Source organism: Octopus sinensis, linkage group LG11, assembly GCF_006345805.1.
Source record: "Octopus sinensis linkage group LG11, ASM634580v1, whole genome shotgun sequence".
Lineage (NCBI taxonomy): Eukaryota > Metazoa > Mollusca > Cephalopoda > Octopoda > Octopodidae > Octopus > Octopus sinensis.
In genome coordinates this window covers 60,754,083-60,779,428 of record NC_043007.1, presented here as the reverse complement: position 1 = coordinate 60,779,428, position 25,346 = coordinate 60,754,083, and the positions used below count along the sequence as shown (strand labels likewise).

The window sequence follows — 25,346 nt, the reverse complement described above, 5'->3', positions numbered from 1 at the left end:
GCTAAAACAGTCTTCAGTTCTTGTAGTGATGATGGTGGAGGATATCAACTCCTTACTTGTTTTTTAAAATGCATTATAAATGTTCAGTAATATTGAGATCTTGGGATTGTGGTGGCCAGATAAGATGTTCAACTTCACTAGTCTGATAGATCTGTCATTTTAATGAATTTTAATTACCTTTTTCTGATGATATCTGAAAAGAAACAGCAATTTTAGCAAAACATATTAAGCAAAACTAATAATAAATAAAAAAAATAAACAAGCTTTGAAGGTTTTATAGATATTTCAGAATTATGATGTTAGGTGTTTCCATTATTTTGTCCAACCCCTGTACATAGATATATACATTCAGACATAAATTCATTAAGGCAGTGTTTAGAAATATATAATTAATAGTATAAGACAGCTGGATATTAAAATTTAACCCTATTTTCGATACTAACAATTATTATAAACCATCTATGAGTATATTTATATATTATCATCGTCATTATCATGCAAGTCTATGTGGTTAAGTACGTGTGTTTAGCCCAAAAAGCTTCAGAAGTCATGCATCCTTGAGAAAAACAAATGTGATTTTTGAAATCTGCATCCCAAAGATAATGTTGTTCTTAAATAATAATAAAAAAAATATAATTTGCTACAAGAAATAACTCAACTTTTAAGTTGATAAATCTCCTGCTCTCTATCACCATCAATCTACCTCTCTCTATATATATATTTACCATAGTGTTTGACATTGACTCTCTTTCTATGTGTATTAACTCTTATGCATTGCTTTCATTTTGTTTAAAACCTCATCTTCTAAATGTGTATCATTTTATTTTGTGCAGAAAATGCTTAGCTTTCAAATCCTGTTTTCTGATTGGGTAAAAATGATCAAATTTTAAGCCTCTGTAACACTTTTCTAAAAAATTTTCTGAAATAAATGAATCACAAACTTGGATTCAGTATGAAAAAATACATTAACAAACCTAATTTGAAATTTTTCATTTAATTTTATAAAATTTCAAAATCTGCGATAGCAGAAACAACCAAAAGCCACAGGGAGCAAGGTTTGGACTGTAGGGAAGGTGACAAACAGTTTTGTTGCCCATCTCTGTCAAGTAGTTGAATACCAGGATGGAATCATGGATTGGTACATTGTTCTGGTGCAGACGTCACTGACCTGAATGAGAGACCTCTAGACTTTTGTGGTGAAATCTCTTCATAGACTCCCTCAAAACCTCCACAAAGTATTCTTTGTTGACTGTCTGGCCAGAGGGAATCCAGTGGATGTTGATGATGTGATGTCTTTGCTGTTGAAAAAAGGGGATAATCATGAATTTCTGGGTTCTTAGGGAGCCAAGATGCTTCCATTGGGTACTCTGTCTCTTGGTCTCTGGATCATAACAGTAGTTCCAGCTTTCGTCACAGGTCACCAGAGACTCAAGTACTCTTGGATTGCAGGTAATGAGCTTAACCATATCCCTGCTGTCACTAATGTCTTTTTGTTTGTTACTAAGCACCCTGGGAACAAACTTTGCACAAATTTTTCACATTTTCAGATCTTCATGAATAATTCTGTGTACAATTGCCACTTCAACACCAACTATATATTTATTGTCTTTATAGACACACTATGGTTTCCATCCAGAAAATTATGAATTTTCTCAATCAGATCTGATGTTCTGACATCTCTCTCCCTCTCACACCTCACCTCATATCTCACCTCCTCTCTACCATCCTTGAACCTCTTACGCCAGGGAAAAACATATAAGTTAATCTTTAATCAGGATGAACGTGTTTTGATAGGGTCAAATGTCATTCTTGGCACCTACTATCTACCAGTATACAACCATGTTCTGCTACTACCAGCCTTTATGAACAATGTTGCCAAGTTGAATGACATCTTTGAAATAGGAATGTCTTTAACAACAATAATAATCCTTTCTACTAAAGGCACAAGACCTGAAACTTTGTGGGGAGGAGGATTATCGATTAAGTTGACCTCAGTGCTTAATTGATAGTTGTTTCATCAACCATGAATGGAGGAAAGGCAAAGTCGAGCTCAACAGAATTGAACTCAGAACATATAGACTTTGTGGGGAGGAGGATTATCGATTAAGTTGACCTCAGTGCTTAATTGATAGTTGTTTCATCAACCATGAATGGAGGAAAGGCAAAGTCGAGCTCAACAGAAGTCGAGCTCAACAGTGAACTCAGAACATATAGATGGACAAAATGCCAATAAGCATGTTAATGATTCTGCCAGCTTGCTGCCTTTATTAATAATAATATTGATGATAATAATTACTAATCATATCATCATCATCATCATCATCATCATCCTTATCAATGTGGCAAGCTGTTAGAATTGTTAATGCCTCAGAGAAAATACTTAGCGGCATTTTTTCAGGTTCTTTACATTTTGGATTCAAATTCCTCCAAGGTCTACTTTGCCTTTCATCCTTTTGAGGTTGATAAAATAAGTACCAATTGAACACTGGAGCTGATGTAATCAATTTACCTCCACCCTTAAAACTGATGGTCTTGTGCCAAAATTAGAAAGAATGATGACGATGATGATGGTAATATCATTGTTTATATATTAATATGCTAAGGCTCATAAAATTAGTTGAAGGGAAAGGCAAAAGGCAAGAGAGAAAGAGGGAGAGAGAAGTGTTAACAAGTGAGAAAAAGAAAACAATCATGATTATGTAGTTAAAAAATTATTTGAAGGGAGTGATATAGAAAAGAGAGTTAGAAATAGAATGTTTAGCAGTCGTGATCTGGTGGTGAGGTTAAAGAAAGGCAAAGAGAGAGAGGGTGGGAGAAGAGAGTGTAATGATGTTATTGTCAGCTGATACATTTGGCTGTCATGTGGTTAGTGGATGTGAGAGGTGAAGAAAAAGAGAATGAGAGTAATAACAACATGAAGAGGATGACACAATTAAAAAGTTTGTTGAAGTTAGAGGTAAAGAGAAAAAGAGAGAGTGAGAGAAATATAAAATGTTTAGCAGATGGAAATTTTAAAAATCATATATTATTATAGGCAGTGGTGCAGACATCTAAAATTGCTCTAGTTTTTTTTTTTTTTGTGACCCCCACATGGCAACTACATGAAATTTTGCACAATGGTCGAGAAAAATATGAATAACAACCACACAAACTCGTCAAGTGTGGAAAGTGCACATTAATGAGCTATCTTATTTTTAATATTTCATAATTAGTCTGTCGCCCCTTTGAGTCCAAAATTAGAAACTAGACCAGTGGCGTGTGTATTAGACCGCTTTTTTGTTGTGAAGGAATGATTATGATGTACAGAATGTTGAAACAAATCTGATTTCAGAATAAATAAGATTGTGAACTTAAATTTGCATACTATTAGAGGGTCTTTTTCTTGGTTTTTACTTTAAATATTTCCACTTACTAAGACACATTTGCAAACCATTTAAATTAAATGGAAATGGGGGAGTGAGGTTATGAAAGGTAAATTTTGTCTGATCTCTGAAGCATATCAATACATGTAGTAATCTTAAAAAATAATGAGGAGGAGGAGGAGGAGGAAGACGGCGATGACGACGATAATACTTGTAATAAACAAGACCAAAGAAACTCATCATGTTTCGGAGATCAAGTTTCCCTACCCAGCAATAACAACCAAACATTGAAACAGATTGCAATCAGCTTTTATTGTAACTTCTTTGCCTTTTACTTTAGTTGTTGAAGCTTTGTTCATTGTTGTGAAAGTTTTCCTTTTCTGCTTTTTGAGGACCTTGAACAAGTCTCCATCTCCTTTGCAAATGTTCTTCACAAAATGCCTTGAAAGCATCACCTCCACTTGTTTATGCAAAAGTATAGTCATCACAGACATCAGTGGAAGCTATCACTCCTGATGCAATGTACACGAGTTCTTTGGTATTTTTCTGGACATGGCCTCTACTGTTTCAACAACTGTACAGATATCTTCATATTTTTCCATGCTGGTCACATTAAGATCTTTTTTTTTTCTGTGGCTCCGTTGTCTTTCCCTGTCATCTCCTCACAATGTTTGTTGATAGCACTTTGCTCATGTTGGGAAAGAATCCAGCAGGCAACTGCACCTTTGTTCCTTGTGAATTCAAACATGCCACCTTTTGTTTTTGTGTCCCTGTTGCATGTTTGCTCTATTGTCTAATCACAAGTAACTCCGCAGAATCCGTGGTCTGTCTGGTGATGGACAACAAACTTCCCTTGCATGAAGGTCTCATGAATTTGTGTCAGGTAGTTGACTCATCTCATGCCAATAAACTGGAAGATATCTGGCATAATTGGCATGGTCATATGCAAAGAACCAGGGTAGAAAACTGCGAAGAGAAGAAAGGTGTAATTCCTAGTCTCCTTGCCTTGTAGCCCATAGAAATAAGAGGATGACTTAAATCATCTCAATGTAACTTGACCACAGAGCGAATGTTGGATCTTTGGCTGAATGTTGTTCCACAAAAAAATGATAGGAGATGCCACAGCCTGAAATTCTTCTCCCTTTACAAACTCTATGAAAGAGGAAGAGGGAAATCAGCATGAAGCTTAGCAAGAGTTTCATATGTCAATGCATAGTCCACATCTGAGAGGGAGCTCATGTAGGCTTGCCAATGCAGATGTTCCATGACTTCCACGACACACTTATAAACTCGGATGTTGTGATTGTAGTGGTGTCCACTGAGAACACTGTTAATGGAACCTTGTACTATGAGGTTTGACTCTGTCATAATGTTCTCCGAACCGTTTCCCAAGACATGCAAGCATAGATAGGACAATATGAAATGCACACAAACGAATGACAATAAAGTTCATTAACCCATTGTATCTGCTGAGCCTTTGAATAAAAGGCCTGGTCGCAGAATCATCAGCTTGCTGGACAAAATGCTTAGTGGCATTTCATCCGTCTTTGTGTCCTGAGTTCAAATTCTGCTGAGGTTGACTTTGCCTTTCATCCTCTTGGGATTGATAAAATAAGTACTAGTTGAGTACTGGGGGTCGATGTAATTGATTTATCCCCCTCCCCTGAAATTAGTGGCCTTGTGCCAAAATCTGAAACTATTATTATTATTATTATTATTATGTTTGACTTTTGCTTTATATTTGTACAAGTTGGCTCCAAGTCTCACCCAGAGACCTCAAGAGACAACAGGTTGGAAGTTCACGTTGTTGTTATGCCTAGTGTACCATATATTTGGTTGTTGTTTTTTTTGTGTTGTACTAGTGGATGTCTAAAAAAAAAAATGTTTGTTAAAACCTTGAGATTACATAGAAAGTATTTTGCGTAGGATATGAGCAGTTCCCATGAGCACTATCTTTTGAATTTCTGCCATTTTGGGGTTTCCTGGTATCTGAGTTAGGTAGCAATCAGCCCCTTTTGCTATCATTCCCAGGGCACCTATGACAACAGGTATTGTTTTAGTCTTCAGGTTCCACATTTTGCTGATTTCTATTTCAAGATCTTTATATTTGCTCAGTTTTTGGTAGGTCTTGACAGATACGTTTATATCGATTGGGACAGTCATATCAATGAGGAGGTATGTTCTTTGTCTTTTACTATGATGTCTGGCCTATTCGCATCTATCTTTCTGTCACTTTGAATGGTGAAGTTCCAGAGGAGTGAGATGTGGTCATTTTCAAGCACTGGAGGTGGTTTGTGTTCCCACCAGTTTTAATCATGGGGCAAGTCCAGGATTCTGCAAATTACCCAGTGAATGTATTGTGCAGCTCTATCATGCCTGTTGAGATACTCTGTAGGCACAAGAAGACTGCACTTGGAGACAACATGAGCATTGGTTTCATTTTGTTGTTGCATACACGACATGTTGGGCTACTGCCGTTCTTTAATATGTTGGCCTGGTAGTTCCTTGTAGGTAGGCATTGATAATTATCATCATCATCATCATCATCATCATCATCATCATCACCACCACCACCACCACCATCATCATCATCATCACCATCATCATCATCATCATCATCATCATCACTATCACTATTATTGTCTGATCTGAAAATGGTGTATATGTGTGTGTAGCAGTAATCAATGAGTTACAACTGAACAGCTGCAAACAAGACATTTCCAATGTATATTATTTGCAAACCAATGGTGTATGACCTGTAGCAGGTCATGTTAGTAGTTGACTTTCCTCTATACAAATGTATATCTATATATCTGTATTTTTATATTTTGCAATGGATTCTTGCTCAATGTGTGGAAAGCCAGTACTGCTCACATTACTTTTTGTTTGTGTCTTTGGGTTGCTCAAAATTGAAAATTTAGATGTGAACACTTCTTTTGTCCAGAAAGCAGCTAATTATGCTGTTTCTCATATTATTTGTCCATGTGCAATAAAGAATAATGCATATTCATCTCTCCATCTTACATCAGTTGTGGAAGCACAAAAATGGGTCAGTATTTTGTTCTTGTTATTCTTTTAGAAGATAACTTTTCCATTTTTGTTTTTGATTGTTTAATTAAGTTTTTTTTACATGGCAAATTTGTTTCTTTTGAATGATATTTCAGAGATAAGATGCCACCTTATGTTTTCGTAATGAGTGGTTACTTATAAAAACTTTTATTCCAATGTTACATAGATATGTATGTGTATATATGTTTCTTTTTAAGTGTTTGTGTGTCCATATGTATGTATATTTGTCTGTCGACTATCTATCTATCTGTCTATCGAACTATTAATCGCTCTCTCTCTCTCTCTTCCTCTCCCTCTCCCCCTCTCTCTCCCTAGTTGTCTGGCTGGCAGGCTGACTCACAAGGCTAACTGGCTGGCTGACTGACCAGCTGGCTGGGTCTGGATTTATCCTTAGAGTTGACTCTCAGTCTTTCTCATGGATGAGTCTGGCCACAAGGTAGCAGAAGTTTCAAATCAGAACTTCTCCTCTCCTAAACGAACAGTCTTTCTAATCTGATGGATTTGTTCTGTCCAAAATAATTGTTCATGTTGCAGAGAACACTTTCTCCTGTCAGTAGTAGAAAAGGTAAAGACAAAGATAATTTTTGTTATAGCCATCAATCCAGGGCTTGGAATCTTGTGTGTACACACATACACATGCATACACACACACACACATTAAAAGTTACGTTTTCACTTCTTCACTCATCTGAAGAAGTTTCTGTTTTTGTACATTCCTCAAGGCAATATGTGAGGTTACAATATGTTAGGTTACTAACTCCACAAAATTTTATTCACTTACCTAATTTCCTGAAATTAATCAGTGGAAGATTGTACTAATAACCAGTATGATTAAATATATATTTTCACTGAAGGATATTCTTTTACTAATGTTCCTGATTATATTTCTTTAATAGTATTGTTACAGTTGGGTAATTAGAAGTTCTTTTAGTGTAGCATAGATCTTCATTTGGTTTTCTTTAAAGATGCTACTTACCAAGTCTAAAATAGTTAATGGTGCTTATGTTAGTTTTTATGATAACTTTTAGGTTAAACTAGCAAACACACCCATCCTTTGGGCGGTTTAAGTTGCTTTCGTGATATTTTTTTCACCAAATAATTGAACTACCGAGAAGGTTTATGTGTAGCATGGCAATCTGTTTCCGATTAACCTAGGAACGAAAAATCAAATTGAAGGCTGGTTATTGTGGAGGTCATTGCACTTTGATTATCATAGAACATATAAGTTTGCAAGCGATGTAAAGTAGAACTACTGAAGTGTTTGGGGAGTAGATTACGGATAATGACTACAAAATATAGTTGTTTTACATGAAAGTGAAATTTCTTGTCAGAAACAGCCACATAAATGGTGTAAGGAAATTGAAGGAAGATGTTGAAACTTCCTCTCTGTGAGTTTATTTTTTTCAACAGCAAAGGGAGCTATTTTTTTCGGAGAGAAAAGCTAACAAAAGCCCCTTTATTCTATCTTCCCACATAGCGTACACATAAACTAACAGTGAATGCTGCATAAAGTTAAATTGGTATGGAGCTTCCTGAAAGATACGGATAGCTTTTGCTAGTGGAAGCAAAGGTTGATTCTTTGGGATGAATCATATGTGAGTGTTTAAAAAAAGGCTAGAATGACAATGTTAAAACCTATTTGAAACAATGAACAGCAGTCGAAATATCATAATGGCTGGGTAAAGAAGTATCCTTAAAGTGAAACAACAGTATCAAAGGTTAAAAAAAAAAGGTATCAACAATCAGAAGAGAGGGAAGGGAACATCACTTTTCAAGTAACTCAGAATAGGTAAAGGTAAGCTTGCCAAAGTTTAATGCAGTTTCAATATGTAGATTAAAATAGTTTGGTATTGGATATTCATCACGTATAGTTTTCCTAGTCAACTGAATCACCGTCGTAAGTGGACAGCAGAAATAAATAGACGAAATCCTTTCACTTTTATAAAAAGATTAAATCGAAAATGAGGGCAATGAAAAATCGTTTCCTAGTAGCTGGAATTTCACGACAAAATGTATGTTTATTAAGCACAACAGCCTGCAGTGCATGCCACTGGGCATTAAAAGCCAACCGCACAAACCTAGAGGGGATCTGGGCCCTCTTGAATCGATAAAAAAATCACTCTTTTTGCCATAGCAAGCATATCTTTATAGCTTGAAAATTTTAACCATTGTGGGTCTCATCCTCACCATGCATTTAGTATCCCTGCCAATTAATCATCAAAGCAAAATGTGCATACAATTTTTGTCCAAGGACTGTTTTATAGATATAGATTTCTTTAATTCTATTCAATTTTTTTTTTAGTTTTTAAGCTGTAATCATTTATGTAGCTTAAGATTGCAGGCCTGTCATCTATGTATAGTCTAGAGTGCTGAATCTATTTCCAGGCATATTCAGGTTCAGCAATTCACCCTTTTAGCCTATATATCAGCAATTGCTTATACTGATAAGAAAATAGCTCATCACCTGACTTTTTTATACTCAGAATATCATCAAAGACATGTCATGTCAAGCCTAAAATTTATTCTGTTAGATGTAACAGTTAGTGAGTATTTTCCAAACAGCATACCAAATGAATACCTTCTCTATCGTCATCGTCCTCCTCCTCTTCTTCTTCTTCTTCTTCTCGTTGTTATCGTCATCATCATCATTGTCATCAACATCATCACCACCACCACCATCATCATCATCAGACATGTTCCTCATGGAAGATTGGAAACAATTATCATTTTGTTTGATGGTGAAGCTTATTTACAGCCACCATGTGATGTCAAGTGAAATCAACTTATAGCCATGAAATCATTCATGAATTGAGGGAGAAACTGTAAAAACAATAGAAAGAGAAGAACAAAAAAACAGAAAAAAGAAAAATCACCTTGTTCAGTCTCCCCTTAAGTATGATTATACTGTTCAATTAAGATAGAAACTTCCTAATGTTAAAAATAAAAGTATTTCCAGTTCAAACAAATACTGCCAACTGTTAAACAAAGCAGCATATAAAAGTTGCATCAGAAACATCACTACTTCTGATAGCTCAAACAGATTGAAGTAACCACACACCAAGAGACAAGCCAAACTTACCATACAAAAATATTGCCTTCAAACAGTATGGAGGTCATTTTTGTTCCTCCTTGATCAGATCCAGCTGGAACATCTCTCCACTGTCTCTGATATTGCCTTTAGGGCTTTCATCCTGTTTTTTCCAGAGGTTGAGAGTTGTTTCATTAGATCATAAGCATATTTGTCCATTGATCTGGATGCAACCTCTGTAACAAGAAGTTGGCTTCCCTTAAGCCTTTTACCTTACAAAAACAATAATCTTGATCTTGACCTATTCTAAATTAAGCCCTAATTTCAAACAGCAACTGGAGTGAAGTTGAGGTCAGCAGGACATACCTATAAATAACAACACTCCCACCTTCCACAGAACACTAACAAAAATTTACTTCAGTCAGTTTACTTTGAGGATGACCAAATGGACAGACCCTGATGAAGCTGCACGGACAATTTGTAACAGTGAGTAGTCAAATAAAAACACATGTAAGTCATTATAATATGTTGTATATAACTATAAAATAAATTTTGTGGATGTACAAGTCTCCATATTCTTTATTATTGATATTATATATACACACACACACACACAGAGTGGGCTTCTTTGGTGTCCATCACACAAACCTCCACCCAATGTTTTAGTTGCCCTGGGGCTATAGTAGAAGACACCTGCCCAAGGTCCCATGCAGTGGGACTGGGTCCAAATCATTAAAAATCAAAAGAAGATTAATATCAAGAAATTTTCTGCCATTATTGTTTATTTAATTTTCTTTTATTTTATATTTTTAGCATGGAGAAGAGGAAATGGTACGGATTGTTTGTCAAGTAGCTTCAAAGAAGGAGATGAAGCTGGAGGTATGTATGGGTTCTTTCTGTTGTTAATCTCTCAGAATATTCCAGAGGTAGTGGTATAGTAGAAATGGTTGTGCATGAGACCAAATACTTTCGAAGATGCCATTGGTTTATGTTTTACCAACATAACTTTGACTTTCATCATTTTAAAAGATCAATAAAAATCTTTTACTTGTTTCAATCATTAGACTACGGCCATACTGGGACATCGCCTTGAGGAATGTTTAGTCAAATGAATCCATTTTTTAAGTCTGGTACTTATTCTATCGATCTCTTTTGCCAAACTGCTAAGTTACAGGGATGTAAACACACCAACATTGGTTGTCAAGTGGTGGTGGGGGACAAGTACAGATACAAAGACACATGCACACACACATACATGCACTTATATGTGTGTGTGCGTGCGATGGATTTCTTTCAGTTTTCGTCTACCAAATCTACTCACAGGGCTTTGGAACTGAATCCAGAGCCATGTGGTTGGGAAGCAAGCTTTTTACCATGCAGTCATGCCTACCTATGCCTATAGTAAGCATCAATTATACACAGGAGTCATTTCAATCTAGAAACATTTGTTGCTTTGTGATTTTAAAATAATTCTTTCAGAGAAAACTTTGGTGACCTTTATTCAAGCAATCTATGTAAAAGAGACAACCAGTTAGTGCATTGCAAGTAACCAATATTCTTGGGTTTACTGTATAGGATATGGTGTACATGTTCTAAAACTAAGATATAAGAGCAGGCACGTCTGTGTGGTTAAGAAGTTTGCTTTCCAACCATATGGTTTCAAGTTCAGTTCTATTGCGTGCTAGGTGTGCAAGTCTCTCCTATTATAACTCCAGGTTGACCAAAACCTTGTGAGTGGATTTGGTTGATGGAAACTGAAAGAAATTTGTTTTATAAATAAGCTTGCCCATTCGATGAAGGGATATAATAAATATCCTGGAATCAGCTGTAAGACATTCTATTTATAAATGTTCTAAAATCTTCACTGCCTCGATTTTTTATCTCATTCTGAAAAAAAAACATTTTTATATATACACACACTGATATATGACCTACGTTGGACTCCTTATTTGCATAATCACCAAACCTGGAGCTTAACTATGGTCTATTCATAGCATTTACTCAGCATTACCTGACACCTTTGGGTCTTACTGACACCATTATCTCTCATAACCTCTCTCTGTCTCTCTCTCTCTCTATATATATATATATATATATATATATATATATATATAAATCTTCTCCATGAAAGCTCCTCTGGCACCACTGCTCTATCCCACCAGAAGACAAAGCTCTGCATCTACAATGCATCAGTCCTCTCTATTTTCCTCCATGGAGCAGAAATGTGCCCCCCCCCTTGAAGACGCTAGCAAAGAGGATTGACAGCTTTGACAACAGAGCCCTGAGAATTATCAAGAACATTGGATGGTATCATCACATTTCCAACTAAGAACTGCATGTGTGCATGTATCAGTCTGCAGCCTCCCACGTCATAGCTATGTGTTGCATGCACTGGTAAGGACATGTCCTCCATTTCTCGCTAGATCATTCTACTAGGGCTTTACTCTTATTTGATACAGCAACTGCAGGATGAGGCCTCATGGTGGGCCTCACACCAGATGGCTGGACATGACTGAGGAAGATTTTCAGAGGCTCAACATTACTTTGAAGGATGCAAAGCGGCTGGCACAGGATCGCCAGCAATGGAGAGCACTAGTGGACCTGATTGGCTCTACACATGATGACACCTTTGAGATCACTAACTTGGAATGATCCTAGCCCTATCAAACAAGAGCACGAAGCCAGCCTTTTAAATTTTAATTTTGTTTACTATTTACAATTTACATGTATTGGTGGTAAATATTTGTTTTTTTTATTATTTACTCATTCATATTTCAAAGTCTTGTTATTGTTGTTGTGATTGTGAATAACAGGCAGTTTATAATAATATAGCATTTAAAAGATTTTATAGAATATTTAAATAGAAGACAAAAGACTAAAATTAAAAATAACTGTACATCACTTACACCTCTGTCTTCCCACTTTATCCCTATACCCAAATAAAATTTTAACCACCCAGCTAGTGGAGAGTCCTGCCCACTTTAAAAAGTACTGGTGCTGATAAATGGAAAACTTAGCTGATCAGGTTAGGATTTGAACTAGAGAACTATAACTTCTAAACCTGTCCCTGGGAAGTATCTGTATTAATCTACCATGTAATTATATGACCATTAGATTAATATTTTTTTTATTGCAGTATGGTCATGAATGTACATTCTACCTGAACATCTACAATGAGACTAATTTTACCTTGGAAAAGTACACCTGCTTTAAATATGTAACATCAAAAAGTAAAAAGATTCCAGCACCTTCCATCAATATCAAACGGCATGAGATACAATCCCTAAAGCCATTCTTGAATATGTCTCTGAAAAAATATGATCGCAGATTGGTTAAAATTCTCAAGGCTTATAAAAAGGTAATCTTTTACTTATTAAGAACACTTAGGGAAAATATAACCACTACAAATTCCTGTTTCCTTTCCTGTTTATTTATGGTGGTTCATGTTTATATAAGAAATCATCTTCATCATTATCATCACCATCAAAATTTTCTATTCCTGCTTAAATATGGATGTTCTGTTTGAACAAACATTACTGTGGTAGATACCATGAGAGAGACTCTAAGATTAGCTTTTGGTGCAAAATGCATTCTTGTTTATATTGCTAGTGAGGAGGTAAACCCCACCAACTCCAGTGCCGAGACCATCAGATCATGTGATTTCAACCTCCCTTGGTCTCATCTGTGATGGATGCTTGATCACTAGAGATAGCAATGACTCATCTCCCTACCAGCGATATATAGAAAAATTATCTCCCTACTTGCGATAAAAACTAGCAGCATATTTTGCACCAAAAGCTTATATGAGAGTTTCTCTCATGGTATCTACCACAGTAAAGTTTGTTCTAACTGAAGATCATCATCATCATCATCATCGTTTAACGTCCGTTCTCCATGCTAGCATGGGTTGGACGGTTTGATCGGGGATCTGGGAAGCCAGAAGGCTGCACCAGGCTCCGGTCTTATCTGGCAATGTTTCTACAACTGGATGCCCTTCCTAACGCCAAAGATCCATGTTTAAATGGGAATAAATATTATCTCTCAGTATTAATATTTCCTCTGTTGCTAATATATTTTTCATAAAAATTTTGGGGAAATGCTTTGCCGTTATTATTCCAAATCTTTATAATATGAGTTAAAATCCTTCTGAAATCAGTTTTGCTTTTCATCCCTTTGGGGTTGATAAGACAAAGCACTGGTCATATATTGTGGTTGATATAATTGACCAACCTTCTCACAAATTGCTGGTCATATGCCTAAATCAGAAACCATTATTATTATCATCATCATTTTTTCAACTTAGGTTCTGTTGGAACTCCTAGAGTCTTGCATGAGTACTGGGCAGGCTGCCTACAGTCTACAGTACAATGCTATCTGTTCTCTCTAACTATATTATACTTTCCTGATGATTCTGGCCATGCCAAGAAAGCAAACTTTTTGCAACAGTGCAGCTGAGCACTATATTCCTGTTTCCTTTATATTCTTCTTAACATCTCCTGAATTTGTCCTTAAGGCCCCAACAATAATAGGCACTATCTTCACCTTTTTCATTTTCCACAGTCAAGTTATTTTGTATTTAAGAAGATTGTATATATGTCTATTTTTTTTGCCTTCCTTCTTAACTAATCATGAGTCAAAGAGGTTCGCAACATCAATTATAGAGCATATATCATTTACCTTGTCCACCACCATTAGGTCCAGCTTGTTTTGCTGAAGTACATAATCCATTTGGATTGGAAAATCTCTCAGGATTTTGCAGGTCTCTGATTCAACCACTCTCTTGTTTGTGTTTGTATCACATCTTGCCTCTCTCTAATCCTCAGTTTTCAGTTTCCAGTGTAGCAGTCTCAATGCCCTATCATGTCACCACAACTTATATTGGTCTTGGGCAAATTGAGGCCATTCATTCTCAGTATAAGTAATGGTTTTATCAAATACATTCCAAATTTGGCACAATGGAGACACTTGCTTATTCCTTAGATTGACCCTCCAATTTGTGGCCAAAGCTTGGTCTTGCATTGCAAGTATAGTACTCTCAGCCACTTTTTTATGTGTTCCTTGCTTTAACCAGTCTCACCTATGTTCTCCAGCAGCTTCAGTTGTGACTATGTGGAATTGAGTAGGGCTTCTTCATGTCTTCTTGTTTTGTTCTTTTTTTTCCCATTCTACAATATGCCCTACTCTCTAACTGCCACTTTGGGTTAGATATCTCAGCAAGTTCCCATGTTCAATATGCATGCAGTCTTCCACATTTATCAGTCCCCTTCTTACATTTGTTCTCTTAATATATAGACAATCAATGTCTGCACATGGATGATGGGTTCCAAGCAGGGTTAGGAGCTTTCTTGTCTTCCTGTCCAACTCCTTTTGCTCATCTTCTGACCACTTCAGAATTCCAGATCCATACTGAACCACTACAACTTCACGTGAGTTTATTGCTGAAGTTATATTTCTGGCATTCAACTTTAAATTCATATCTTTCTCAATTACCAAAGATACCCTTTCTTTGTCTTTTCTTTCATATCATCATGCTTAATTACATCTGCCTCAAGTATTTTCAAATATTTATATTTAGATTCAGGTTTAATTGCCTTCATCATTTCACCACTTGATATACATATACCTTCTGTTCTGACAAACTTTTCTCATCTCATCACAGTTACAGCACATTTTGGAAGTCCAAATTCCAAGTCTTCACAGACTGGACTAGACTGTTCAGTTCTATCTAAGTTTTTGTGAACAACCTCAAAACATCCATAAATAGCAGGTCATTAAGCTTTCCTTTACCACTTTCCAGATCATACACCAACTTTGTCTTCCACAGTATTTCACTCAAGGGAATTATTCCCAGCACAAAGATCAATGGGGATACACTGTTCCTCTGAAAGATCCCTCTCCTAATTTTCACTTCTCCTTACACCTGATTCTCTGCTGTCAATTCAGATCTCCAAAATTTCATACTGTTCCATATACGGTTTCTCATGTCTTCTTTTACTCCATACATTTCCATAGTTCTTGTTATCCAAGAGTATGATATCATATCACATCCTTTATGATATTCAGTCCATGCCATGCTCAAATTTGTGTGCCTTCTCTTGCAATTTCTGATGATTAGCTTGTCAATAAATAGCTGATCTTTCATTCTCTGGCTCTTTTTTTGATACCCATTCTGTTCAATCAGTAGCAGCCCACGTTTTTCAAAGTATCCATACAATTCACTGGCTAAAACACCTGAGAGTAGCTTCCACATTAGCAGAAGTTGGTTGGAAGTTGGATACTTGAAATATAGCTGAGACCAACAAGATTATTAGGGTTGCAGTAATGAATGGAAACATAAAAATAAGGCTGGAAAGAACATATATAATAAAAGATAAAGGATATGTTAAGATCTTTGATGCATAACATTGTCTTTCTTTTTGTTATCTAGCTGGGCACTGAGCCTTCCTGCAAGCACTTATCCATCTATTCTGCTATCCTTTCATGGAGTCCTCCTAGTTTCTTCATCCAATATCCTTGGACACCATCTGGCCTTGGGTTCTTCCAATTTGGTATTTTACTTATGTCTTTTTATCATTTCTGTTTTTGTTTTTATGTTGTCTTGACCTATTTTCTTAACCTATTTTGGATTGCATGCAGTCACTCTGCATTATCATTATGCTCTACAGGTTGATCCCAGATTCCCCACCACCACCACCAAAAAGCTTTAGATACCAATGTTGGGTGTAATTGTCCATCTAATTCCTCAAACAGTTTTCTCTCATTGGATTCATATAATTTGTTCTGCCTCAATTGTTTTGTTCTATTGTCATATCTTTCCAATTTTGCCTTGATTACTACTGCTCTTTGTTTCAATTTTTCCAATATTATGTAAAATCCTTTATTTTTTATTCTATATGTTCTTATTTTTATGTTTTCATTTTTGCTGCAACCCTGATAATCTTGTTGGTTTCAATTATATTTCCCATCTGAAATTGTCAAACAACAGTATTGTTTTTTTCCCATTTCTGTTTTTAGATTGGGAAGTGTATGATCCTGGCCTTCTCTAATATATTGGCATGTTATCCTCACAATATCATGTTGATCATCATCGTATAGCTCTTTCCATTACTTCTGCTTAATTTTCTGGCAATCCATTTACATCTTGCCCTACATTTTCACAGTCACTGTTCATTTCTCTGTCCTTAGTAGGCACGCTATTTACTGGTGCAGTATTATCTTTGTTTTCTATTTGCCTTTTTATTTCTTCAATCTCCATGTCTGTTAACCACCCATTTGTTCTTATTGCTCTTACCTGATTGACTAACTATTGCTCACTTATCTCAAAGAGTACTATTCCATTTTGATTTCATGCATTTTCAAACCCCCTTCTACTGGGTTCACTTCTGATTCAGCACTCAATTACTGTTCAATTTACCTCCTTGTCCCATCTTTTTCTCTGCTTCTATCATTAAATATAAGCTCTCTCTGAATGACAACCATGCCTGTGCTGCCCAACCACATGACACCTGCTGAGTGAAAGACCTTCACCATTAGTTCCAGCCTCATTAACACCAAAATTCAATACATTCGTATTGGACATTTTATTGAACAGAGAATTATTTTAAATCTTCATTCGCTTTCTTTGAAAGTCTACTGCATTTATTTTAAAAAACAAATAATTGATCGTTCTTCATTTTAATGCTATATACACCAACACAACTAAACCAGTGGGAATAGAGTGGTCATCTGTTGTAGTTGCATAATATTTCATATACACACAGGTATTAGCTGTTTTGTTAAAAAATTTGCTTCCCAACTGCATGGTTTCAGATTCAGTCTTACTACCAGAAACCTTGGGCAAATGTCTACTACTATAGCCACTGGCTGACCAAAACCTTATGAGCAGATTTGGTAGGTGGAAACTGAAAGAATATATATATTGAGCATTGCCAGCATGGACAACAGATGTTAAAAATCTATATATATATATATTTTTCACGTAGCAGGTGCTGTTGATAATGCCTGCATTTGTGGTGTAGTACACATTTAGATACCATGATGTCATGATGTAGTACACATTTAGTACACTAAATGTAGTACACATTTAGATACCATGATGTCATGATGATGATCATGATCATCATCATCATCATTGTCATCCTTGTTGCTGCTGTTGTCATCATCATCGTCATCATTATCATCTTATGTCTCCTTTCCCTATTGGCATTTGGAGCCAAAGCTTTCAAAGACTAGGTGCTCATACTTGCCATTAGGCCTGGTTTCTATGGTTGGATCCCTTTCCTAATGTCAACCAATTTACAGAGTGTACTCTGCATCGACACTAGAAAGCTTGAATAGTCCTGTTAGACAGGTCTAGAGGCACCTATTAATCTACCCTTTCTGTACTTTTTTAGTCAACTATTTTGCAATATGAACAGGCGGTGGGTGGTACCTTTTACACAGTAAATTTGGAAATGGAACAATGAGGAGAGGAAGGTAATAAATGTTTATTAGAGAGGTGGGGATAAGGGAGTAAAAAAAGGTATAGAATAGGCATGGGCAAGCTGCATGAGACATGACCCATCATCAGGCAGGCTGCATTACTGAAAATATTCCAGGTAATTTTTCATTGGCATGTAATCCAGAAAGCGCCATGGGCTGCAGTTTACCCATGACAGATTTAGAGAGTATTCAGTAAATTAAGGAATGTACATTTGCATAGGTGACCAAGGAGAAAAACTGTAGAAGATGAATAATCATATCAGAAGGCCCAAGATGGGTCAGAAAATGGAAGAACAAGAGTATTCTATAACTGTCCTCTAAATTTTAAAACATTTATTTTACACTGACGTTTTTTCCTTTTTTTCCTTTTTACAGTATGAAATTGGAGTAATCTATATTGTAAATGTTGAAGTTATAGAGTTGGAATCACCTAGACAAAAACCAGTAAGAGTATTCTCAGTGTCTCATTTTCCTGTTTGACCCTTTAGCATTTAAACTAGCCATATATGCCAAAATATGCTACCTGTTTTGTTAAAACTAGCCATATCACACCTACCCTACAATGTCATATTAAAAGCAAACAATCACATTGTCAAAGGTATTAATTAATTCAAAACAATGTGAATATGTATTACATTTAAAAGGGTAATCTGAATGCTAAAGGGTTAAATACCTAATACCTTTTGATCTTGACTATCATCATCATCATTGTCCTCCTCATCATCATCATTATCCTCACCACCACCATCACCACCACCCCTAGTGGTGGTGATAATGTGTTGAAGGTGGTGGTGTAAGTGATAAACTAACTATTTTAAAAACTATTCATTCTCTAAAGTAAAATAGTCAATAAAACTTTTGAAATCATAAGTTTTAAAAAATTGATTTTGTTAATGTTTAAATCAATTATTATTTAATCAATTTATTATTGTTGTTGTTGTTGTTGTTGTTGTTGTTCTTCTTCTTCTTCTTCTTCTTCTTCTTCTTCTTCTCATCATCATCATAATCATCATCATCATTGAGTGAGAGAGCAGTACATGCCATCAAAGTGACACTGGGGTAAAATATACGACGGCCCAGTATACCTATCATGACTCCTTATCTGACAAGGGTACGCCAAGCACTTGCATCACAACCATATGTGCATGACAAGGTGATCTCATATCAAAATGAACAACATATGATCTTGCAGATGGGGCCCAGCTAGAATTTTCTTCAGGTCGAGTAGCCCATCCCTCTCAAAAGGTCCTTGGATAAGGGTTGTTTAAGAATGTTGAACGAAATACTCATGTTTCCAGAAGTTAATTATTCCGACTCCAAAGAATTTCTTTCAACACATGGCTATAATGCTCCCCTACAACTTCTGCTCACCCCCAAAATTCCTGGCCTTGTGCCAAAACTTGAAACCATTATTATTATTATTATTATTATTATTATTATTATTATTATTATTATTATTATAATCATCATTATCATCATCATCATTAAGATGGCAAGCTGGCAGAATCGTTAGCACGCCAGGCAAAATGTTTAGTGACATTTTGTCCATCCTTACGTTCTGAGTTCAAATCCTGCTAATGTTGGGTTTGCCTGTCATCCTTTTAGGGTTAATAAATTAAGTACTAAGTGAGACACAAGGGTCAATGTAATCAACTAGTCCCCTCCCACCAAATTTCAGGCGTTGTGCCTTTAGTATAAAAGGATTAGTAGAATTATTATACTGTCAACTTCCCCTTTAAAAAAAAAAAAAGGTGGCAAGCTGGCAGAATCGTTAGTGGTGTTTCATTTGTCTTTACATTCTGAGTTCAAATTCCACTGAGGTTAACTTTGCTTTTTATCCTTTTGGGGTCGATAAATTAAGGACCAGTGAAACACTGGGGTCAATGTAATTGACTAGGCCCCTCCCCCACAATTTCAGGCCTTGTACCTATAGTAGAAAGGATTATTATTATTATCATTATTATTATTTTGGTTTGCCTCAGGTTTGGTCTTATTCCTGGTAAGAATTATGTGGATAATAAGTTACTACCTTAGGTATCCACAATTAATCAGCAGCCTTTTAAGTGCTTAGGATACTCCTGATAATCCTTGCTGTCTCTAAGAGATAAACTTTCTCTAGGAGCTCTACCAGGCATTCTATTTCAGTCTCTTTCTGCCATTTGTTTATATCTTTGCTTACTGTTCTCAACACACCTATTATTATAGGGACAACGTTTACTGTTCACATGCTCCAAATTCTTCCTATTTCAGATTTTAAGAGATTGTATTTTTTTGTTTTACTTCCTCTTTCTTTACAATCCTGGAATCAAACAGGCATGATGGGTCGATAAGTAAGCAACTTCACTTTTCCTTATCTATAATTGTTATGTCTGGTCTATTATTTTCAAAATTATTATTATTACTAGCTGGCCCCATGCCATCAAAAATGATGGCTAATTGTAGTATTTTATATATAAATAAGGTACAACATAAAGTACATAGTAATCTTTTCTACTATAGGCACAAGGCCTGAAACTTGGGGGAGGGGGCCAGGCAATTAAATCAACCCCAGTACACAACTGGCACTTAATTTATTGACCCTGAAAGATGAAAGGCAAAGTTGATCTCAGCGACATTTGAACTCAGAACGTATAGACAGATGAAATACCAGTAAGCATTTCACCAAAATGTACTAACGATTCTGCCTGCTCGCCACCTTAATAAGGTACATAATAATCACAGATACAAACATTCACATACTTCCCTTGTACACACACATATATACTCACACAGAGTTGAAATGCTGATTTATTTTCACCCCTTCCTTTCACATTCATATGTTGTGACAGAGAAAAACAGAAGATACACGACATGCTCTTTGCCACTTCCTTTCTCTCATTGCTGTTACTTTCTCTCACTCTCTCTAAGTTAGAGCTATTATTCTCACTACTTCTTCACTGAGTTACTATTTTCTCTCCTCTCCCTTCACTTACACTACTCTTTCACTTACTCTCTCCTACGTGATTTTGGATAAATATATATATATATATATATATAAAAGTACAAAGTGAGATTGGGGTTATGAGTGTAACCCACTATGGGATATCATTTATCCAATATAATTAATTAATTAGTTAATAAATTATATGAATTGATATTATCTGGAAGTTGATGATTGAAAGGAATCTATTCCTCCATTTTCTTATTTTGTATATATATATATAAATATATATACATACAAATATATAAAAACACTGTGTTCATTATTATATTAGGAGATTATTATTATTATTATTATTATTATTATTTATTATTATTATTATTATTCAGTAGTTTTATTTTTATAGTGTGCTTTCACTTCACTACCGAGCGCAGCTCTGTGTGCCTTGGGTATGTGCTGTGATTTGTTGTGATGCTCTGATGGTTATTGTATGGAAAGTGTTCTGTGTAGGATGTGTGCAGTGCCTAGTAGTGCAATTTTCTGTATGTTATATGTGTTTGTAAGTCCTGGTGTTTTTGTTATGTATTTGTCTGAATATTTTTTTATCATGCCTAATGCACCTACTATGATAGGAATTGTTTCTGTTTTTAGATTCCACATTCTGGTTATCTCTATTTCCAGGTCTTTGTATTTTGAAAGTTTCTCCATTTCTTTTAGAGACACATTGTCATCTGCCGGTGTTGATACATCAATTAGAAAGCATTTTTTTTTCTTCATGATCTCTGACAACTATATCTGGTCTGTTGGCCTTAATTTCTCTATCTGTGTGTATCGGCATATCCCAGAGTATGGTTGCTTTCTCGTTTTCTGTGACCTTTTCTGGTGTGTGCCTATACCATCTTTTTTCTGTTGTTATTCCATAATGTTGGCATAGCTTCCAGTGTATGTAGGTTCCAACTCTGTCATGTCTGTGAATATATTCCTTCTTAGCCAGAGATAATATGATTTATTGTTTCTTGTCCATCTCTTATTATTATTATTATTATTATTATTATTATTATTATTATTATTATTATTATTAAAGCAGTGAGCTGGCAGAATCGTTAGCACACCAGGCAAAATGCTTAGCGGTATTTAATCTGTCTTTAAATACTGCTGAGTACCAGTTGAGCACTGGGGTAGATGTGATTTACTATCCTATTCCATTAAATTTCAGGTATTGTGCCTATAGTACAAAGGATTATTATTATTATTATTATTATTATTATTATTATTATTAAAGCGATTCCACCAAGATCGACTTTGCCTTTCATCCTTTCGGGGTTGATTAAATATGTACCAGTTGTGCACTGGGGTCAATGTGATCAATTTAATCCTTTCCCCCAAATTTGAAGCCTCGTGCTTCCAATAGAAAGGCTTATTATTATTAAGGCAAGGTGGCAGAATCGTCAGTGCACCGGACAAAATGCTTAGCAGTATTTTGCCTGTCTCTACATTCTGAGTTCAAATTCTGCCGAGGTAGACTTTACCTTTCATCCTTTCAAGGTCAATAAAATAAGTACCACTTGTGTACTAGGGTCGATGTAATCGACAATCCCCTCCCCACCAAATTTCAGGCCTTGCACCTACAGAGAAATGATTATCTTTATTATTATTATTATTATTATTATTATTCAGTAGTTTTATTTTCATATTGTGCTTTCACTTCACTACCGAGCACAGCTCTGTGTGCCTTGGGTATGTGCTGTGGTTTGTTGTGATGGTTACTGTATTGAAAGTGTTTTGCATAGGATGTGTGCAGTGCCCAGTAGTGCAATTTTCTGTATGTTATATATATTTGTAAGTCCTGGTGTTTTTGTTATGTATTTGTCTGAATATTTTTTTTATCATACCTAATGCGCCTACTATGATAGGAATTGTTTGTTTTTAGATTCCACATTCGAGTTACCTCTATTTCCAGGTCTTTGTATTTTGAAAGTTTCTCCATTTCTTTGAGAGAAACGTTGTCATCTGCTGGTACTGGCACATCAATTAGAAAGCATTTTTTTTCTTCATGATCTCTGACAATTATATCTGGCCTATTGACCTTAATTTCTCTATCTGTGTGAATTGGCATATCCCAAAGTATGGTTGCTTTCTCGTTTTCTGTGACCTTTTTCTGGAGTGTGCCTATATCATCTTTTTTCTTTTGTTATTCCATAGTGTTGGCAGAGCTTCCAGTGTATGTAAGTCCCAACATAGAAGGCGGCAAGTTGGTAGAAACGTTACCACGCCGGGCGAGATGCGTAGCTGTATTTCGTCTGCCGTTAAGTTCTGAGTTCAAATTCTGCTGAGGTCAACTTTGCTTTTCATCCTTTCGGGGTCAATAAATTAAATACCAGTTACACACTGAGGTCGATGTAATCAACTTAATCCATTTGTCTGTCCTTGTTTGTCCCCTCTGTGTTTAGCCCCTTGTGGGTAGTAAGAAATATGTATGTAGGTCCCAACTCTATCATGTCTGTGAGTATATTCCTTCTTAGCCAGGACTTGGCAGCCAGAGATAATATGATTTATTGTTTCTTGTCCATCTCCACATATTCTGAAGTTACTTGTTATGTTTCTTTTCATTATATGTTTTTGGTAATTTCTGGTGGGGAGGCTTTGGTCTTGTGCTGCAATTAAAAATCCCTCCGTCTCTGCTTTGAGTCCTGAGCTTCTCAACCACTGCTGGGATTTTTCTCTGTCTATTTCTTTTGCATTTAGTTTAGTCCAGTATTTGCCATGAAGGAGCTTTTCTTACCATCGTTTTATCATGGTCCGTTGCTGTTCTAGTTTTAGTTTGGTTTTCAGTTGTTTTATAGCTTTTGTTGTTTCTTTTTCTTCTTTATATTTGTTAGGTAGTATGATTTCTTGTTTGTATTTGTCAGCTTCCTTAAATACTGAGAACAATTTTTTGTTTTGCTTGTGTTTTGTGGCTATTTGTATCAGTTTTCCTTGCTTCTGAAGTAGGTATTTTTGCAGTCCTATGGTGGTTATTTTATAATAGTTTTCCAGCTGTATAAGGCCTCTACCACCTTCTATACGTTGTATATATAGCCTTTATATGTCAGATTTTGGGTGGTGCATCCTATCCTGTCATTATTTTTCTGGTTTTCCAGTCTATTTTGGTTAGTTCATTTAGTGTCTAGTTAAGGTTATTGTAGCTGTAACTTATAACTAGGATGGCTAAAGTGTTAATACCTATTATCTTATTTTTAGCATTGAGCTGTTTTTAGTTTTGATATAACTTGTCTTTAGTATTCTTTCTTTATTTTCTCTTTCATTTGTGTGTGTTGTATCATATCTAGTCCATGGATTCCTAAATATTTGTATGTTTGGCTTTGGTCTAATTTTCTTATTTCATTGGCTTTATCTAGTGTGATGTTGTTGCTCTTAACTAGTTTTCCTCTTTTCAGGGTTGCTTTGGCGCATTTTTCTAATCCAAATTTCATATCTATTTCTTCAGTAAATCCATCTTCAGTAAATCCATATACTGTCTGTAGTAGTGTTTCCAGCTGTTTATCATTTGTAGCATATAGTTTTAGGTCATCCATATATAAAAGGTGGCTGATTGTTTTGCCGTAACATTTGTATCTGCAATCGGCTCTATTTAGCATATCAGATACAGGTGTCAGTGCCAAGCAGAAAAGGAGTGGAGAGAGTGTGTCTCCCTGGAATATTCCTCTTCTAATGGGGATGGCTTTAGTTTTCACGAGTCCCTCTTTTGTTTGGAGCTGTACCACTGTCTGCCATTTATTCATATAGTGTCTTATGTATTTTATAATTATTGGTGCTACCAATAATAATAATAATAATAATAATAATAATATTATTATTATTATTATTATTATTATTGTCTTTGTATTTTTCAAACAGATACACTGTATGACAGTTATATTATATGAACCCTGGCGATACAATCGATACAAACTAATTGATGATGATTGCCACTCACAGGTAATGAACTTTTTGTTTTAAACAACCACACAATGTTCTGTCACTTCTTCATTTTCCTGTGAGGAAATGATTTAATCCCAGCTTTGGTTGATATAACCACTCTTCGGGTTCCTCACTTTATTCAACACTGCAATAAATGTTATTTGCACCCTTGGTGATGCCCTGTACCCATATTATATCCATGTATGTATATATATATATATAATATATTATTTATTATTTAATTGAATGCGATGTGTCCCTTTCTAAATAAGTATATATGTATATGTAAAAACTAACACTTCTTTTTCCGGGCTGAGATTCGAAACTGAATCTAAAGATTCTCGCTTGTCTGATCCACCACTAGCTAAACAGGCACAAAAGAAATTTCTTTGTCCTGTCCAAAAGTGATGGATAGATTTCTCTTTGACCTATGACCTGAAATGAGTCATTTAGGGATCAAATGGACAGGAGGCGACCTACATAGGTAGAAATTACTCCTGTGGTATGTCTGTCCTTCTAGCTATCA

The 25,346-nt window shown here is 35.7% G+C and overlaps 1 protein-coding gene across 1 annotated transcript; it reads left to right on the top strand.

The window, feature by feature from the left end:
• The first annotated feature begins 6,136 nt into the window (after positions 1-6,136).
• Positions 6,137-24,859, top strand: LOC118765248. Its single transcript, XM_036506995.1, has 5 exons — positions 6,137-6,411; positions 10,273-10,338; positions 12,596-12,817; positions 18,316-18,384; positions 24,758-24,859. Exons 1-5 carry the CDS (start codon positions 6,160-6,162, stop codon positions 24,857-24,859), a joined length of 711 nt encoding a protein of 236 aa, XP_036362888.1. The 5' UTR covers positions 6,137-6,159.
• The last annotated feature ends 487 nt before the right edge of the window (positions 24,860-25,346 follow it).

Excerpts from the sequence above, each read along its gene's own strand:
- LOC118765248 (XM_036506995.1), top strand. The coding sequence starts at position 6,160 with ATGTATATCTATATATCTGTATTTTTATATTTTGCAATGGATTCTTGC. Across the intron at positions 10,339-12,595 it reads AGAAGGAGATGAAGCTGGAG|TATGGTCATGAATGTACATT; the intron begins GTATGTATGGGT and ends TTTTTATTGCAG. Across the intron at positions 18,385-24,757 it reads AATCACCTAGACAAAAACCA|ATACACTGTATGACAGTTAT; the intron begins GTAAGAGTATTC and ends TTTTTCAAACAG.